Source organism: Scyliorhinus torazame, chromosome 11, assembly GCF_047496885.1.
Source record: "Scyliorhinus torazame isolate Kashiwa2021f chromosome 11, sScyTor2.1, whole genome shotgun sequence".
NCBI classification, from domain to species: Eukaryota; Metazoa; Chordata; class Chondrichthyes; order Carcharhiniformes; family Scyliorhinidae; genus Scyliorhinus; species Scyliorhinus torazame.
In genome coordinates this window covers 64,366,746-64,386,090 of record NC_092717.1, presented here as the reverse complement: position 1 = coordinate 64,386,090, position 19,345 = coordinate 64,366,746, and the positions used below count along the sequence as shown (strand labels likewise).

At 44.2% G+C, this 19,345-nt stretch overlaps 1 protein-coding gene and 1 long non-coding RNA gene across 5 annotated transcripts in view; one reads left to right on the top strand and one right to left on the bottom strand.

Moving 5' to 3' along the window:
* The first annotated feature begins 2,798 nt into the window (after positions 1–2,798).
* Positions 2,799–19,345, top strand: part of pde1ca (phosphodiesterase 1C, calmodulin-dependent a) — a 1,198,716-nt gene continuing 1,182,169 nt past the window's right edge. For all 3 annotated transcript variants that reach the window (XM_072467371.1, XM_072467370.1, XM_072467372.1), the window contains exons 1-2: positions 2,799–3,133; positions 5,048–5,074. In XM_072467371.1, coding sequence (XP_072323472.1) covers positions 3,033–3,133; positions 5,048–5,074 — 128 coding nt within the window. In that variant the 5' untranslated portion in view covers positions 2,799–3,032. The remainder of the gene's footprint in view (positions 3,134–5,047; positions 5,075–19,345) is intronic.
* LOC140385314 (uncharacterized) overlaps positions 4,981–19,345 on the bottom strand; it is a 32,297-nt gene continuing 17,932 nt past the window's right edge. Inside the window, exons 3-4 of one of the 2 annotated variants that reach the window (XR_011933333.1) lie at positions 12,030–12,173; positions 4,981–7,375 (exon numbers count right to left, since the gene is read on the bottom strand). This is a non-coding gene — a long non-coding RNA (uncharacterized lncRNA). The remainder of the gene's footprint in view (positions 7,376–12,029; positions 12,174–19,345) is intronic. The other variant, XR_011933332.1, reaches the window with a different exon arrangement.

The following is a 19,345-nucleotide window of genomic DNA, read 5'->3' as shown; positions in this document are numbered from 1 at the left end:
ATCTCGCCTATCTCTTCAGACTCCACACACAACTTCCCATCCCTGTCCTTGACTGGCCCTACTCTTACCCTAGTCATTCGCTTATTCCTGACATACCTATAGAAAGCTTTTGGGTTTTCCTTGATCCTACCTGCCAAATACTTCTCATGTCCCCTCCTTGCTCGTCTTAGCTCTCTCTTTAGATCCTTCCTCGCTACCTTGTAACTATCAAGCGCCCCAACTGAAACTTCACACCTCATTTTCACATAGGCCTCCTTCTTCCTCTTAACAAGAGATTCCACTTCTTTGGTAAACCACGGTTCCCTCGCTCGCGCCTTCCTCCCTGCCTGACCGGTACGTAGTTATCAAGAACACGCAGTAGCTGTTCCTTGAACAAGCTCCACATATCCAGTGTGCCCAACACTTGCAGCCTACTTCTCCAACCTATCCCCCCCCAAGTCACGTCTAATGGCTTCATAATTGCCCTTCCCCCAGCTATAACTCTTGCCCTGCGGTGTATACTTATCCCTTTCCATCACTAACGTTGTTCAACGACTTTGTTCAAAATGTGTGTGTATTTTTTCGGTTTCAAAGCATCGGTGGAATATCTTGCAATCGTGTTTGAAGCAGGGAAATGGAAAACATTTGATGGTCAAAAATAATTTGTGACACCAGGTGGTCTGCTCATGCAGCAGCTGTTATGGCTTTGAAAATGAACTTTGTTGTGAGAAAGGAAACCTTATCAGACAAATTCATAAAAAACACATGTTTTTAGCAAAATATTTAGCAGAGAAGTTTGAAAAGTACGGTATTGCTGTTATTACTCTTTTGTGTAACATTTACTTCAGAGAATGAATGCCATCAGCAAATGGCTGAAAAATATTGATCCAACTGTGTTGAATGCTGCACAATTTTTAGCCACAAGTTTTGTCATGAAAGTTTGAAATGGCGGAAGCAGAGGCACTAATATTAGCAAAAATTACAGGTCCCTCTGATTATGAGAAGCTTACAAGGTGCAGGAAGTTATTTTTTGATTAAACTAGAGACAATAAAATCACTTTCAAAGGAAAAGTGAAGATCATTGTTGAGACTGTCAATGTTATTTTGTAACATAATGGTGCAACTACAGAGTAGAAGTGAATCTGAAGGCAACTGGTGATTTATTTTGCATAATTTTGACAGATGTTTGGATTATAATGCTAAAAGCAACTATAGTAAGAAATTAAGTGAATTCTAACAGGACATAGACACAAAACCTTTTGTAGATGAGTGAAACAATTCATTCATTTCATCGATAATGACGAGCTCTGTGATTCGAGATTACCGGCTGATTTGTACAGACTTGTATGTGATATTTTACAGGCAATCTGTCCAGATGTGGAAACCATTCTGAAAACATTTTTAACAAGACCTGTCACAAATTATTCTGGTGAACATTCTTTTTCTGTATTGAACAGAGTTAAAAATTATTTGTGATGTACAATGAGTCAGGAACATTTGACAAATTCAGCAATATTGATGATCAAAAGTGTGTCTTTACAAGATTTTACCTATGATGATGCAATTGATAATTTTGTGAAGAAAGGTATGGAAAAAAAGCTGTCGAAATTGCCATGTCAATGAGTCAAGAAGAATGAAAATGTTAAAAATCTGTCAATCTTCCATATTCTCTTGTTTAAATTCTGTTTTCGAAATGGGCCATTGTGAATCTGATATAATGGCAGCTGGTCACATGCTGATAGTTTTAATCTAATCATCATGGCTCTCAAGACTGGCCATCAGAAATTCTCTTTGAGGACAGAGAATGGAATCCTGCAGACAGAGCCATTGATATTGGAATTGGACTCACGGGACACTCCACTGACATGAATTTACATCATAACTTCTTTGATTCTGTGAGAGGAAGTAAGGAAGTTAACTTTTTCTGAAACTGAATGAGACTCTGAAATATACTGAATGGCAGCGTATGCATCTTGTTGATGGGAGTATTTGCTCCTGCACAGGCCTGTGCTGCAGTGATGTTATTGCCTGATTTTTCCATCTCGTTGCTCGTCAGCAAGTTCCATGTTTTCGCACCTCAAGACACACACATCACAATACTGACCGTCTTTACTGTCATTCTGACAAGAGGTAAGCTTGGCTTTCAATTCAGCAAATATTCATACATGTGTGTTTTACAAGTTAAAAAGCACTAAAGCAGTTAAGCAGTGATCAATATGTGTATTTTTGTGGCTTGCACTTTTGCTTTCTGTGTGGCTTGGGTTGGGTCGAGGATGTGACATCATTGAGACATGGTGTCATTGGGGATGGGGCATGACATCATTGTGGTAGGTGCCTGACTCCATTGTCCAGAAATGAAGGCTAAATCACCCTCACAAAGTGTAAGTCCAGCCATTGTTTTTATTCATATACACAGTTGCTTTCTGGATGATTTTGTCTCTTTACACACATTTGTACTTTAAAAAACAAAATAACTGACCTAAAATATGCCATTTTGTATTATGCAGCACTTTGCATTGAATTTCTGAGCTCACGTCCACTGGAGATTCAGTCACACACATGTATTCATTATCAAGTGACTTGGGCAATTTCCCGGTGAATAGATTAATCCTTATCCTGCAACTGGTTGCCATTAGCAAGCTAACTGGGTATTCTCCTTGTTTGTCAACGCATGACACATGAGCCCAAGTGAAGTGTTGGAAAGGCATGTGTGGGACAGAAAGGTCCCTGAGGAGAAGGAAGGAGATGAAGCAGCGCATGTGCTACCCCGCCCACCCAGTCAGATACTAGTGCGGCTCAATTATCAGCTGGCATCATGTTTTCGGAGCTTTCGGCTGCTTTTTACGGATTGCAGAGCTCGCTTATCCCACATCAGCCGTGCCTTTGAAACGAGAGATCATCATTCCCTGAACATGCAAACTGCTCCAGCTGCTTTTAGCACAAACGAAGCGGCTTCGACATTGACGTGCACTGTTCCTGAAAAATGTTAGCCCGCCCTTTACTGCACTGAAGCTTGAAGATTTACTTTTAAACCCGACTCTGCAGTTTAAACCATGGAGTCACCCACTAAGGAAATCGAAGAGTTTGAGAGCAACTCTCTCAAATATTTGCAACCGGAACAAATAGAGAAAATATGGCTCCGGCTCAGGGGACTGTAAGTACAGTGTGACTTTTCAAATATTATGTTCGATCTTGTATTTAAAGTTCCGTCAGCAACAAAAATACAGAATCTATTTCACATGCAACGTCTTTGTAGTTTGAAGCTGTTTCCACTTTTAAATACTTTCCCAGTGTAAATGACAAGTGCCTTCTGATCAGTACACCAGGACTGCACTGGGACTGATATATTATTGGAAAGAAACCGGCTTTTCCCCGTATTATTGGATTGATCCTGACACTGTTGTGTGAACAGTGGAAAGTGATCGGAAAAGCGAGGCTGGTTGTTACCCTTCACTGAGGAATAGAAATTCACCTGCTGGTCCTTCACTGACAACCACAGGGCACACGGCATGAAAGAGGACAAAAAGCAACTCTTGTAAAAATCACTTCTACTCCGGTGCGTTGAGGGATTAGACTCACAAATGCTCCCTGTCTGCCTGTACACCAGTGAGGCATTCAATCAGAAATCAGTCTTCAGTTCGACTTGAAGTATCCCTCTGGCTAAATCCTATTTCGATTTTCTTCTGCTGATCTAGTTTGTACAATCTGAGCTTTGATTGCGACCCCCCCCCCCCCCCCCCCCCGCCCAGCAGCTTGAAATCAGCTCTTGAATATTCAATCTCTGCTGCTGATTGAATTCAGTTTCAAGCGATTCCATTGGGAGGATGAACATAAGAAGAAAGATGAGGTTAGGTATAGGATTTTTGAGCAGTGGTGTGCCAGTTTGACAGCGTTCAATTAACGTTTAGTCACTCGGTGAGAAAAACTGCCCAGGCACATTGACTACCTCATCAGAGGGAGTTAAACTCTGTTTATTAACTGGTGGTAAATAAATATCACAGCAAAGGCAAGATTTCAACTTTAGCATTACCGAGGCAGAACTGAAGATATATTAGACTGTCTCTGAAATTGAAGGCAAGATATAAATTTGTTATGAGACTTAAAAGTACAGTCACGCTTGACGTGGCTGCCCATGTATTCTCCATCAATGTTTAATCCTGGCTGAGTGATGATTCTGCGGAGGCACTGCGACGTATCCCTCAGAAGAGGCTTCTCACTGAATTGGACAGCTGCCAATGTGCTTAACACCATTTGAGGGACTGTTAATATCATATTGATTGATAAATTAAACACACTGCTTCAGTTAAGATTGTTAAATGTTTTTTTTTTACCACTAATTCATTCATTAATGTAACAAAAGCTCCTATTTATCTTCATGCACTTCAAACCCCAAAAGTTTTTCTCACCAAATATGTACAGAGAGGCTCCTTGGGTGAACTGTACAACATTCTGGTTGTGAACCTGTACTCGGTGGCCAGGCAGATCAGAGATTAGCGTGTACTGATTGCATGGTCACGTTTTATTTTTCATGTGGTTCATTTTAATGCCTGCAAAAATCGTAAACTACAACTTGAAACGGTGAGCCCCACATTCGTTCATCTGATTCGTGATTAAGCCAATCGAGGTTTTGTGCCCGGGAGCCCTGCCCAGCTCTTTATTTATTGCTGGTCGTCTTCATAAAAGCTTTATGAAATGCCGGCCAGGATAATGAGTGCAATTTACTGCTTCACTGGGTTGTCAGAGTTTCTTGTTAAAATAAAATCTCATCGTATATGGAACACTAAACATTTGAACATTTCCGTGAGACTGAAATGACACTATGGGTGAAAGAATAAGATTCTGCAAATCTGTATTCAAAAGAGTCAATCCAATTTAAGGTTCCAGGTATGACATATCACCAGAATCTGGTCTCCACTGTTCACATTTTCATTAACTCGTTCACCTGCCTACCCCCCAAAACAATCCAATGCCAAAATATCCCTTTGTCTGTATAATGTAGAATTTAATAAGTGTATTTTCAAGCATTCCACTATCCCAGTTTATGTTGCTTTATTTCTTTTTCCTATAGGAGAAAATACAGAAAAACCTCCCAGAGGTAAGAGTGATTGAGCAGATCTCTGGCTCTGCCTTTCATTAATATACAACTTGGTAGAGATTATAAATCTCCCAGCGTGATGATTTTCTTTTTAAAGAATCAAAGTAAGCCATTGCAAGCGAGGTATTTCAGATTGGTAACTGATAATCTTAATCAAGTTTAAGTGAGGATGGAATCCCTGGTCTGGATGGATTGTATCCATATATTAATATAGCCTCAGGATGAGATAGCAGAATCAATATTGCATCCTTATATGGCATCATTAGGAATGGGAATAGTGTTGGATGACTAAAAGACAACTGGTGGTTTTTAAGAGGAGAGGGAACATGTCCAGGAATCTACAGACGATTAAGGGCAAAATTGTTGATCAGGAAGATGGTGGAATCTTGAATCAAGGTTGTAATAGAACAAAATCTGGAAACCCAAGACATTAAAAAAAGCCACCCATTTCAAATGTCATGCTTAATTAGCTTTATTGAGCTATGTCTGGCGGGGACTCTGGCTCCTGGTAGGTCTAACCAAACCGGACAGGTCTCAGGTGAAAGGTCCGAAAAAGAACAACAAACTGGACATCTCGGTTGGGGGTTGGGCAGGGGGCCAATCATCCCACCCTGTAAAAATAACATCAAGTTACAGAAACTGTGAAGAACAAAGCAAATACTCACAATGGAGTTGCAGGAGACTTTAGCCAGACATCTGACAGTTTGACCACCTCTGACCAAAGCCTTCCTGGGAAAACCTGTAGTGTGAAGACGGATCTATTCGGACAAAAATTTAACATCAGTAGATGTAATATAGTTGGATTTTCAAAAGACTCGTGGCAGGCCAGATCATGTGGAGTGAAGAGCTAAGTAGCAGAATGGTCAGAAAACAGAACTTAGAAACCAAGCGTGGCAGTTAAATATATTTACTCAGACTGTTGAAAGGTCAGCCGTGCTGTTCGACAAATATTGGTGCTGCAAACCATTTGGACTCAAATCAGACGTATAATTTTAAAATTTGCAGATGACATTAAATTGGGAGGTGTAATTCATACTGGGGATGACAGCACTGAAAGACGAGAAGACGTTAATATATTTCCAGAATGGAGATGTAATTAGAAAATTTATTGCAATATACTTAAATGTGAAGCAATGCATTTCGGTAGGAGGAATTTTTCATGTCAGTAAAGAACATAAAGTGAAAATGGGTTAGAGGAGCAAAGGGGTTTAGGGGTAGAGATTTACAAATCATTATAAACAGGAACATGGGTTAACATGATCAGAAAAATGCAAGCAAAGCACTGGGGTTCATTTCTACAGGAAGTAAATCAAAAAATAAGTTCACAGGATCGGAGTGTTGCAGATAAAGCCAGTTTTTGTTCCCCTTCCTGAATTGTCCTTGAGAAGATGGTGCTCAGCTGCTGACTGATGTGCTGTAGGTACATACAAAGTGCTGATGGGAGCCAATTCCAGAATTTTGACTCAGCGAAAATGAAGGAAAGGCGATACATTTCCAAGTCAGAAGAGTGTGCAGCTTGGAGAGGAGTTTTCAGATGATGGGTGTTCCCATGAATATGCTGCCCTTTTCTTCTCGATGGTAGAGATTTGGAAGGTGCTTCTGAGGAAGCTTGGCAAGTCACTGCTGCGCAGCTTGTGTATAGTACACATTGCTGCCACTGTGTGTTGATGGTAGTGGGAGTAAATGAGTGAATGTTTGAGGTGGTGGATGGAATACTGATCAAGCGAGCTTCTTTGTCCTGGATGGTGTCGAGCCTCTTGAATGTTGTTGGAGCTGCACGCATCCAGTCAAGTTCTGGATTTTTGCCTTGTAGATGATGGATAGGTTTGGGAGTCAGGAGGTGAGTTACTCACCGTAAAATTCCCATCTTTGACCGGCGCCTGTAGCCACGGCATTTATGTGGCTGGCCTAGCTAAGTTTCTGGTCAATGATGACTTACAGGATGTTGATAGTGAGACATCCAGCAAAGGCAATTTGAATGTCAAAGGGCGATTTGCAGACTGTCTCTTTTTGGAAATGGTTGCTGCCTGGCATACATATTACTTGACATCTATCAGCCCATACCAGAGCTGAGAGAATATATTTATTGTGAAAGGCTGGAACTCTTTCATGTGAGTCTTCAAAATAATGAAGAAGTTGATGGGCAGGTGTAAAAATGATGTTGCCCCTTGAGGGAGTCCAAAATCACGGCTCATAAATAGTAGTCACTGATAAATCCAATCAAGCATCTGGGAGAAACCTCTTTATCCAGAAAAGGTTGTAATGTGAGACTTGCTACGAAATGGAGTAGTTGAGATGAAGCTAGATAAAAACAAGAAAGAGAAAGGAATAAAATGATGCGCTGATGAGACGTAGATAGAGTAGAGTATGAGGAAGATACAGCGACGCATAATCACTAACATCAACAAGGTGAGTTGAATGAACTGTTTCTGTGCTGTGAATTATTTACAAACAGCACTGGATGATGACATCCAGCCTCACCTTTTGCCACTGAGTAAACTAATTAAACGTTTATTGCTACCTTTCGGTTACTGAACATTGCCTTTCCATAGATCAATACATCAGTTAATACCTATCTAATCACAGGCATGGTGTATGTCAGGTATGGTTAGGCGTTTCACAGCTATTCGACTATAGTGTCTGTCACTCCCCAACTGACCAAACAACATTCAGAGTTCGAGTTCAAAAAACTTTACTCAAGCTATAGAAGGGGAGCTGAACTTCCACCATGTGGCTTGACGGTTCCCGAATCATAGAAAATACAGAACAATTATACCTTTGCTTATCTTCCAATCAAAAGAATAAATCTTTGTGTAGGAATTATCTGTATCCATTCAGAACTAACAATTTGGATTATATAATGTATAATATGTGAATAGAATTACCAATCATAATTGGGCATGTATACTTAATTATAATATCACCAAGCATGTATTTGTCTCTCCCTATCTAATAACTGCTCGACCTCAGTAAGATAGAAAAATATGCTTGACCAGTGGTGTACCATACTCCCCCTCCACTTTCCTGTGTGTTTGTGGGCACACATGAGCTGCAGTTGCATAATGATCAATTAAATTCTTGTGTGACCACAGCCTCCCTATGATTAAAATAGCAAGGTTCCTTGAATGGTATCTGAAGACAGTAGTTTCTCATCACTTTATTTTGAGAATTTAGCAGCTTGCTGCCTGTGTGATTTTTAAACCTATATGACTTCTAAAGACATGTAAATATGACATCTTACCCTGTTCAAAAAAGGGACTAGGGATAACCCTGGGAATTACAGGCCAGTTAGTCTTACTTCGGTGGTAGGCAAAGTAATGGAAAGGGTACTGAAGGATAGGATTTCTGAGCATCTGGAAAGACACTGCTTGATTAGGGATAGTCAGCATGGATTTGTAAGGGGTAGGTCTTGCCTTACAAATCTTATTGAATTCTTTGAGGAGGTGACCAAGCATGTGGATGAAGGTAAAGCAGTGGATGTAGTGTACATGGATTTTAGTAAGGCATTTGAGAAGGTTCCTCATGGTAGGCTTCTGCAGAAAGTAAGGAGGCATGGGATAGTGGGAAATTTGGCCAGTTGGATAACGAACTGGCTAACCGATAGAAGTCAGAGAGTGGTGGTGGATGGCAAATATTCAGCCTGGATCCCAGTTACCAGTGGCGTACCGCAGGGATCAGTTCTGGGTCCTCTGCTGTTTGTGATTTTCATTAAGGACTTGGATGAGGGAGTTGAAGGCTGGGTCAGTAAATTTGCAGACGATACGAAGATTGGTGGAGTTGTGGATAGTAAGGAGGGCTGTTGTCGGCTGCAAAGAGACATAGATAGGATGCAGAGCTGGGCTGAGAAGTGGCAGATGGAGTTTAACCCTGAAAAGTGTGAGGTTGTCCATTTTGGAAGGACAAATATGAATGCGGAATACAGGGTTAACGGTAGAGTTCTTGGCAATGTGGAGGAGCAGAGAGATCTTGGGGTCTATGTTCATACATCTTTGAAAGTTGCCACTCAAGTGGATAGAGCTGTGAAGAAGGCCTATGTTGTGCTCGCGTTCATTAACAGAGGGATTGAATTTAAGAGCCGTGAGGTGATGATGCAGCTGTACAAAACTTTGGTAAGGCCACATTTGGAGTACTGTGTACAGTTCTGGTCACCTCATTTTAGGAAGGATGTGGAAGCTTTGGAAAAGGTGCAAAGAAGATTTACCAGGATGTTACCTGGAATGGAGAGTAGGTCTTACGAGGAAAGGTTGAGGGTGCTAGGCCTTTTCTCATTAGAGCGGAGAAGGACGAGGGGCGACTTGATAGAGGTTTATAAGATGATCAGGGGAATATATAGAGTAGACAGTCAGAGACTTTTCCCCCGGGTGGAACAAACCATTACAAGGGGACATAAATTGAAGCTGAAAGGTGGAAGATATAGGAGAGATATCAGAGGTAGGTTCTTTACCCAGAGAGTAGTGGGGGCATGGAATGCACTGCCTGTGGAAGTAGTTGAATCGGAAACATTAGGGACCTTCAAGCAGCTATTGGATAGGTGCATGGATTACGGTAAAATGATATAGTGTAGATTTATTTGTTTTTAAGGGCAGCACGGTAGCATTGTGGATAACTCAATTGCTTCACAGCTCCAGGGTCCCAGGTTCGATTCCGGCTTGGGTCACTGTCTGTGCGGAGTCTGCACGTCCTCCCCGTGTCTGCGTGGGTTTCCTCCGGGTGCTCCGGTTTCCTCCCACAGTCCAAAGATGTGCAGGGTAGGTGGATTGGCCATGATAAATTGCCCTTAGTGTCCAAAATTGCCCTTGGTGTTGGGTGGAGGTGTTGAGTTTGGGTGGGGTGCTCTTTCCAAGAGCCGATGCAGACTCGGGGGGCCGAATGGCCTCCTTCTGCACTGTAAATTCAATGATAATCTATGATTAATCTAGGACAAAGGTTCGGCACAACACCGTGGGCCGAAGGGCCTGTTTTGTGCTGTATTTTCTATATTCTATGTTCTTACTTGACTGTGACAGAGGTAAACTGAACTCTTTGATCCAGCTGACCACATAATCATATTCCCATGCCTCTTCCATCATCTGACTGGATGGGACTGCATTTGCTTGATTTTATTTATGCCTGTCATATTGGAGCAAGAGAAACCGCCTGCAGTAACTTCTCTTCATTCCATTACCATTAACTCTGGTGTTCCCCATGGATATATTTTTGCCCTCCTCACTTTCCACATCTAAATACTGCCTCTAAGCATCATCATCTAAAATCATGGTATCAGTTACCATACATAATTGATGATATCCAGATTTTCATTTTCTTCATCATATTACTCGCTCCCTTTCAAAATTGTCAAACTGGTGGACCAACATCTAGTGTTGGACGGGCAAAAAAATCATCCAATTATGAATGAGGGAGTCACAGACTCTGTTTACTGGCGACTGAATCCATTCTTTTCCTGGCTGAGGCTGAACCTTGCTGACACATTTGACCCTGAGGTGAGCATCCTACCATCACTAAAACTTTTATTTCCACTTTCAGAACAGAATCACACAGTGCTGAAGTGAGGCCATTCGGCCATCAAGTGTGCACTGACACACGAAAGCACCTCACCTACCTACCGAATCCCATTTACCAGCATTTGACCCATATGCTTGTCCATATGGCCTTGAATGTTACGATGTGCCAAGTGCTCATCCAGGCACTTTTTAAAGGATGTGAGGCAGCCTTCATCTGCCACCTTCCCAGGCAGTGCATTCCCGATCGTCATCACCCACTGGGTAAAAATGTTTTTCCTCACTTTGAACATTCAACTTTGACCTTGACTCAACTTATCTGCTGCTGAATTTTACTTTGGGTTATTCCAACATACTCCTCGCTGGTTTTCTTTGTTTTACCTGATGATAAACTTGAGGGTGTACAACATTCTGCTGCATGTCCTTACTTATGTCGAGCTCAACTCACCATTCTACCCTCTGCTTGCTGACTTGCATTGGCTTCTGGTCCAGAAATACTTCAAAGTTTTTATTGTTTCATGGTCTCACTCTTCCCCAACTCTGTGTAAGCTCCTTCAGGTCTGTAACCCCACCTAGACCTTTGCACTCCACAAATTCTGGCCTGTTGAGAATTCTTGATTTTAATCACCTCTGCATTGGCTGCCATTCAGCAGCTTAGGTCCAATGTTAGAATTTCCTTCCTGTTTCTCTCCATGTCTCTCGTTCTCATTCCTTAAAACCTGCCTCTTTGACCAAGCTTTTGTCACCTGATCCAATACCTGCATATGTGGTTTTCCTCTGTGATGATCTATAAAGTGCTTTAGATTGTTTTATTTTGTTATCGGTGCCATATAAATGCAAGATGTTATTGTTGTAATCCCAAGTGAACTCCGGGTTCCTCCAAAGTAATTTATTTTTCATTTTTGTTTCCATGTTACAATCATTTTCATATCAGCTTTCCAATACCTCTGTTTACTAGAATATTGACTTATCTTTAATGTATAAATAGTCATAAATCTGTGAAATAAGGGCAGCAAGATGTCACAGTGGTTCGCACTTCTGCCTCATGGAGCTGAGGTCCCAGGTTCGAGCCCGGCTCTGGGCCACTGTCCGTGTGGAGTTTGAATATTCTCCCCATGTTTGCGAGGGTTTCGCCCCACAACCCCAAAGATGTGCAGGGTAGGTGGATTGGCCACGCTTAATTGCCCCTTAATTGGAAAAACAAATTGAGTACTCTAAATTTAAGAACAAAATAAATAATATGCAATATGTTTTTCCAAAAACATGCTGTTTTGATTTGTAAATATGCATGTTTAGCTCTGCATTTGATAAACAAAGATCATTAATATTATCCATCCGTAATTAGCCATTGTCTACAACAGGCTGAGGATATCACTCACTGTGACAGAGAGGCAAGTGATTATAGCTTGAGGGACACCATTCCATCTCAAGCATGGCTGACCAAGAATCTCTCGTACCTCTTGACCACATCATGAATCCAGCCCATTCTTTATCGGGCAGACTGCTTTTCACATCTGATTCTCTGATCTGTACTCCTGCAGAAAACAACTCTATGTTTGGCGTGTATCCTGATGTTCATTCGGAGAATGACACAGAGTACTCTGTAATTACATGACATTGAATAAGTTCACTAAATGGTTTTGAAAAACAAATGGTAGACAATTAAATGACTGATTGTCTATCAATTTTCACACTATGTCCTGAAAAGGTTGACTGCACTTAAAGCGTATCAGTTGCCTGGCGCAGATGGTTTGTATCCCAAATTACAAAACAAAGTGCAAGTGGTGGAAGAGCTTGACATAATCTTTTAAACATCCCTAGATATTGGGGTGACTGATTGGTGAGCCACCCTTGTTGAGAGGTGTGTAAGGCCATTCCTAGCAACCACAGGCCAGTTAGTTTAACATCAGTGCTGGGTAAGGCCAGAAATAAGAACTGCAGGGGAAAAGTCATTCGGTTCTTGGAGAGGTTTGAGTAAACTAAGTAGAGCCAGTTTGACTAAACTTTTTTTTTGCTGAATTAATAGAGCAGGATGATGAGAGGAATGTGTGGTGTTGGGTGCTCTGGTGCACAGATGAGCCAACACAGTTGTATGTGGTACAACTCTATTTTATTATAACTCTTATAATACAGTTCGTTCTGGATACTCTGCACGTGCTGTCTCCCTGAGTGTCTTTGGCAATAGCTGTGTCCTGGTTCTCCTCTGCAGCTCTTACTGACCACCAGGGGTCGTGTCTGTGCTTTTATATCTTTCTGTCATTGGTTGTGGTGTTGTGTGTTCTGATTTGTCTGTTGGTGTGTCTATCATGATGTGTGTGTTTGAATATCATGACATCCCCCCTTTTTACAAAGACAAGTGCCTACGTGGTTATAAATATAATTGTGTCGTGAGTGCATCTAAGAGTGTGCGTTTGTGTTGTGTACAGCGTGTGTTTATGACGTAACTATTTACATGGGGCGATGTCGGGTGCGTCACACTAACAAGGTTGTACCATAACAAAACTTGGATGCGAGAGAAAAAAAAACTTGAACATTGGTCCGGTCAGACGATATCTGGAACAATAAACAACAACAGGTTATAATACAGAAGTGTTTGACTTTTTAAACGTATTAACAGCGTTATAAGTCCAGTCTAATGGGTGACCGCCTCAAGAATGGGCTGGTCCTCAAGCCGGTTCAGCTGTGGAGATTTGGGGTCACACTGGTTCACCTTGGACTGTTGGAGGTGATGCTGTTGCCGAAGTCTCTACTTTACCATTTGTTGTACTTCATGCAGTGCTTGGTTTTTTTCATTCTTGCAAATATAACATTCAACATCTTTGTTAGTGGTGCCCTGGCTGTGGTTTGGTTCTGGTGGCGATGGAAGGGGCATGATCCGTGGCATCTCCACGAAGTCATCCTTGGGAACCAGTGGAGGATCCGGCGTGTGCGTACGGTGCAGTTGCGAGCGTGGAAGGCGGCACAAAGCCCGCTGATTGCGCCTACGCACCAATCCATCCGCCCTGCATGCCAGGAACAAGGTGGAGTCTGTTTTCTTTTTATGTTTGTGGTGGACGGCATCTTGTAGCCGATGGGTCGTTGCCATCGAAGTAGCACCATCACTAATATCATGCAAGGCGATGAATGTGCCAGATGTGGAAGTTGGCCAAGACCGTGTACGCTGGTTCCGGCCACCTGCTGTGCCGGAAGGGCGACTCCGCAGAGAAACGTCGAAGCATGTCGCCTTGGAGAGAGAATTGTTGCTCGCATCAACGTCTGGCGATGGCGCGAGTTGGTGTGTCCATCTTGGACCGCCGGTGCTGGTTGCCACTGCCGACCCAGTGGGACTGCCACGCGATCCATTCCCTGTCGCCGTGGCATCTGCCGTCACCCTGAGCGTGCCATCACCGAGGCCGCGACACCGCCCGTCCGGAGCAAGGTCTGGCGTGCGCAGATCAGAGTCGGCGCTTGGCTGCTCCCCATCTGGAGTCCGGTCTGCCTTCCGTCGATGCCCCCCGTCCGGAGTCCCAACAGGTTCACTGGAGGCAGCCGAGATTCCCTGAAGCTGCACTTCTGGAGTCGGAACATGCAGGAATGCACCAACCAGTGGAGAGGCTCGAGCCATCGAGGGTGGAAGCGGTGCGCCGCCACCGCAGTCGTCAGTGGTCCCACCGTGATCGTTGAGTGCCTCGGTACGCACTAGGCGAGGTCTGTCACCTTGCACCTTTTGCATGGGAAGTGGGATGCTGTCGTCACTCGTCTCACATCCCGTGGATAGATCGTCATTAGCAGCTTGCTGTTCACTAGGGTTGGGTAAATTGTCAGAGTTTTCATCTGGTGGTGCACACCATGTCGGTGGACTGTCATTGTCTTGCCATTGTCCTTCATTTGGGCTTTTCTTCTTTGGAACTTTAAATCTTCCCCCAGACATTGCAGAACCTTGTTTATTCCCCCCAAATTCTCCCATATGTATGGTCTCGAATATAGGATCCACTGTTTCTATCGACATTGTACCATTTTCCAAAGAACATTCCGTTTCACTTTTCTTCTCAGGTACCTCATATGTAACTTTGTTTAATGTACATGCTTTTATGGTCTCTGGGTCTGATTTTGCTGGGACTGGCATGGTCACAGTCTCTCTTTTACTGTTCTCAATTGCCCACATTATACTCCCCATACATAACTGCTTAATCACTGGGGTTAGTGTGGTACAATGGATAATCGGGTCGACCTTATCTGCATCTTCACCATTAGTGGAAAGCACACTTGGTTCACTTGAAACTGCTGTGGGTTTTAAATTCGTTATCTGGCTACTCGATGTCGGTGTCCTCAGGATTCTTGCTCCAATGTTCTGCTCAATAATCAGTGGAGTGTGTATAGGTTCAATGCAATTAATGTTCCCCTCCAGGTTTGAAGAGTCATTACTGACGAACTGCTGGTCTCCGAAGTTGGGATTTTGCGGCATTGTGTTGAAGGGAGACATTTGTCCCTGTTGTAGATATGATTCAGGTTGTGTTATTTCCATTACCTGAGGATCAATGTCTTGTCCATTTTTTCGATCCGTACTAAAACACTGGCAATTCTCAGTCTGCTCCTTGCAAGTTAAACATTCAATTAATTTCGTTAGCAAATCCTCAGCATCCTTCTGTGGCCGTGCTGCATTATTAATCTCTGTTCGGCTACAATGATCCTGAAGGTCAGCGCATAAACCTTTTTTCTTCGGGCTTGGACGAGGCGATTCCTTTGGCTTGTCTTCAGTTGGGCTTGAACAGTCTTCAGCGCTGTGCCCTTTATTGTAGCATGAGAGACCGTCATGGTCATGCTGCTGTGTAGTGGAGCATGGTAGGCTGTTATAGCCTTCTTGCTGTTCACGGGAGCATGGCAGACTTGCATCGTCTGCCGCTGGTTGGTCAGGAGAGGTTGCTAGACCCTCATGGTCTTGTTCCTGCAAGGACTGCGCTCTGGAGTCTTGCGTTCCTTCCATCGTGGAGTCCGTCCACGAGCTCTCTGTGGAGGCTTGTGACACTGGAGTCACTTCTTGTTCGTGCAAGGACTGCGCTCTGGAGTCTTGCGTTGCTTCTATCGTGGAGGCTGTCCACGAGCTCTCTGTGGAGACTTGTGACACTGGAGTCACTTCTTGTTCGTGCAAGGACTGCGCTCTGGAGTCTTGCGTTGCTTCTATCGTGGAGGCTGTCCACGAGCTTGCTGTGGAAGCTTGTGACACTGGAGTCACTTCTGGTTCATGCGAGGACTGCACTCTGGAGTCTTGCATGTCGTCTTTCATAGAGTCGGGAACGTTGAGCGGGACGTGGACCACGCTCTGTGTGGCAGCAGGGCACTCTCCGTGTGCTTGCACCGCTCCCTGTCTGTTAATGTCAGGCTGCAGCATCATCCGGTACTGATAAGTTGGAACGTCATATCTGCTGGGTTGAAGATCCTCAAATCCGAAAAATGAATCCGCATCTGCGTCGGATTCAATGTGGGGGCCGCCAATGTGCAACACGAAAGGTTCGTCCGAGTCATAGTCATATAGGACCACGGAGCTATCATTGGGCTCGCGAGGTCCGGAAACACTGTAAAAATCGTCATCGAAGTATTCAAGGTCGGAATCATCGGCTTGTGCGTAGGTAACTGCTTGTCGGAGGGTTCTTCGGAGGTAAAATTCATCTCCTGGGTCAATTTGCGGCACTGTGCTGTCATTCCAGGTGAAGGAAGGTTGTTTTACAGCTTTAACAGATTTTTGTTTTTTTGATTTGGGACGTTTCCCTTTTAAATTGGATTTGGGACATTTCCTTTTTAAATTGATCCAGTCTTGGGCCTCTGACATCCTGACGCTCGGTATGTAGCACGTAGGAAGCGACTGCGCATGCTCAGATCGCTGTTCCTTTACCGATGGCCGTTTTCTTGACTGCGCATGCGCACCATCTCGCGCATGCGCAAACGAAACTTCCGGTTCTGCGCACTTCTCGCGCAACTGTGCTAGCGTTATACCTTTAGCAAGATGGCCGCCGACCTCGACCCAGCCTTTTCTCAGGCCCGGGATTTCGGGCTCCGGGATCCCAGCCACGAGGTGAGTACTGCAGCTTTTCTTACCTTTAAGTCCCCATTGGATTGCGTATTCTTCACAGTACTTGGCGAATTTGCCCATGACTGCCTGGTAATCGTGCCTTTGCTGCCTCCTGAAGAACCTGAACCTTCTGAACATTGCTCTTGCCCTTGCGCCGGCGACGACGAGGAGAAATTCAATTTTTTCCTTATCATCCAGGTCCTTGAGTTCAGCTGCCGCCAGGAACAACTCGAACATTTGCCGGAATCGCCGCCAGTTTTCGTGGAGGTCGCCGTCGCACTGGAGCGCCTGCGGAACCGGGAGCTCGTACATCATGCCTGGGCACTGCTGGTTGTCTGTGTACACTGAGGTATGCCGGCAGGTATCGATCCACTCCTGTACCATGTGGTGTTGGGTGCTCTGGTGCACAGATGAGCCAACACAGTTGTATGTGGTACAACTCTATTTTATTATAACTCTTATAATACAGTTCGTTCTGGATACTCTGCACGTGCTGTCTCCCTGAGTGTCTTTGGCAATAGCTGTGTCCTGGTTCTCCTCTGCAGCTCTTACTGACCACCAGGGGTCGTGTCTGTGCTTTTATATCTTTCTGTCATTGGTTGTGGTGTTGTGTGTTCTGATTTGTCTGTTGGTGTGTCTATCATGATGTGTGTGTTTGAATATCATGACAGAATGGAATGGTTGTCAGTGAATGATTCATGGTGAATCTGTGAAATTCACTATCACAGAAAGTAGTTGAGGGCAAAACCATGTGTAATTTCAAGAAGGTATTAGATAGAGCTCTTGGGGCTAAAGGGATCAAGGGCTATGGGCGGGAAGGCGGGATCAGGGTATTGAACTTGATGATCAGTCATGATCATAAAGAATGGTGGAGCAGGCTTGAAGGGCCGCATCACCTCCACCTGCTTCTATTTTCTATGTATGCTTCTATGTCCAGAGAACTTTTAGAAAGCATTTGAAAGTACCACCTAAACGGCTGGTTAACAATATTGAGGCTCCTGGAATCAGGAGGGTCAGTGTCAACATGGAAGATAAAATTGGCTTAAGGGCAGAAAATAGTGAATTGTGGTAAATGGTTACTTTTCAGACTGGATGGTAGTATTTGGTCCCTCGGACCTTTTGATCGAAAAACTACATGACTTGGATATTGGAATGCAGACTATAATTTCAAAATTTGCGAATGACGCAAACTTGAATGAGGTTGATACCAATCGACTGCAACATGGCATATGCTCACAAAATGGGCAGACAAATAGCAGATGAAATTTAATTCAGGGAAGTGTGAGGTGATGCATTTTGGAAGAATGGATAGGAGAGGCAAAGTAGACTCAATGAAACAGTCTTAAAGAGTGTTCAAGAACAGAGGGACCTGGGGATATATGGGGTTTGATCTTTGAAGGTGGCAGGACATATTGAGAGAATACTTAGAAAAGCATATGGGATCTTGAGTTATGAACACAGAGGTATTGCTGCAAGGAGATTATGCTGAATTGTTCTTTATAAAGCTCTGACCAAGAATATTGGGCGAGATTCTGCGCCGGCGGGATTCTCCATTTTGCCGGCACCCGTGGGTTTCCGGACGGCGTGGGGCTGCCCCCAATGGGAAACCCATTGACCGGCCAGCGTAACGGAGAATTCCGCCGGCGGGTCGAGACAGAAATGTGGCGGGGTGCAGAATCCAGCCCAATCCAGTTCTGTTGATCACACTTTGATAATCCTTGAGAAGGTGTGGAGGAGATTTACCTGAATGGTTCAAGGAATGAAAAACTTTAGTTATAAGGCGAGCATAAAGAAGCTGAGTTGCTAAGGGCGGCATGGTGGCACAGTGGTTTACACTGCTGCCTAACCGTGCCAGGGACCCGGGTTCGATTCCAGCCTTGGGTGACTGTCTGTGTGGTGTTTGCACATTCTCGCCATGTCTGCGTGGGTTTCCTCCGAGTGCTGCGGTTTCATCCCACAGTCAGTGATGTGCAGGTTGGGTGGATTGGCCATGCTAAATTGCCCCCAAGTGTCAAAACGTTAGGTGGGGTTATGGGATACGGCAGGGAAGTGGACCTGGTTAGGGTGCTCTTTCAGAGGGTTAGTGCAGAACCGATTTGCCGAATGGCCTCCTTCTGCACTGTAGGGATTCTATGGTTTATCACGGCCCCAACTTTCCTGCCGACTGAATTGCCATTAACATAACACACCTCGAGAATGCGAAGGTGGTAAAGGTGGCAAATTTCCTTAACTTGACTGACTGTTTCCAGGACACCAGGTCCTTCCACCTCACTCCTCTATGTTTCCAACCCACTCCCTGTCCTCCCTTGGATCCTTCTTCACTCCTGTATGCCCCTGACCAGATTCCACAGAACCCCTGCCCATATGACTGACTCAGCTCTGCCAGCTATGAGCATCCATGCAAGCTGCCATTCCCCTGTGTCTCTCATTTATGTTGTATTGAATACGTCAACAAGGAAAGCACGGTAGCATAGTGGTTAGCACAATTGCTTCACAGCTCCAGGGTCCGAGGTTCGATTCCCGGCTTGGGTCGCTGTCTGTGCGGAGTCTGCACGTTCTCCCCGTGTGTGCGTGGATTTCCTCCGGGTGCTCCGGTTTCCTCCCACAGTCCAAAGATGTGCGGGTTAGGTGGATTGGCCATGCTAAATTGCCCTTAGTGTCCAAAATTGCCCTTTAGTGTTGGGTGGGGTTACTGGGTTATGGGGATAGGGTGGGGATATGGGCTTG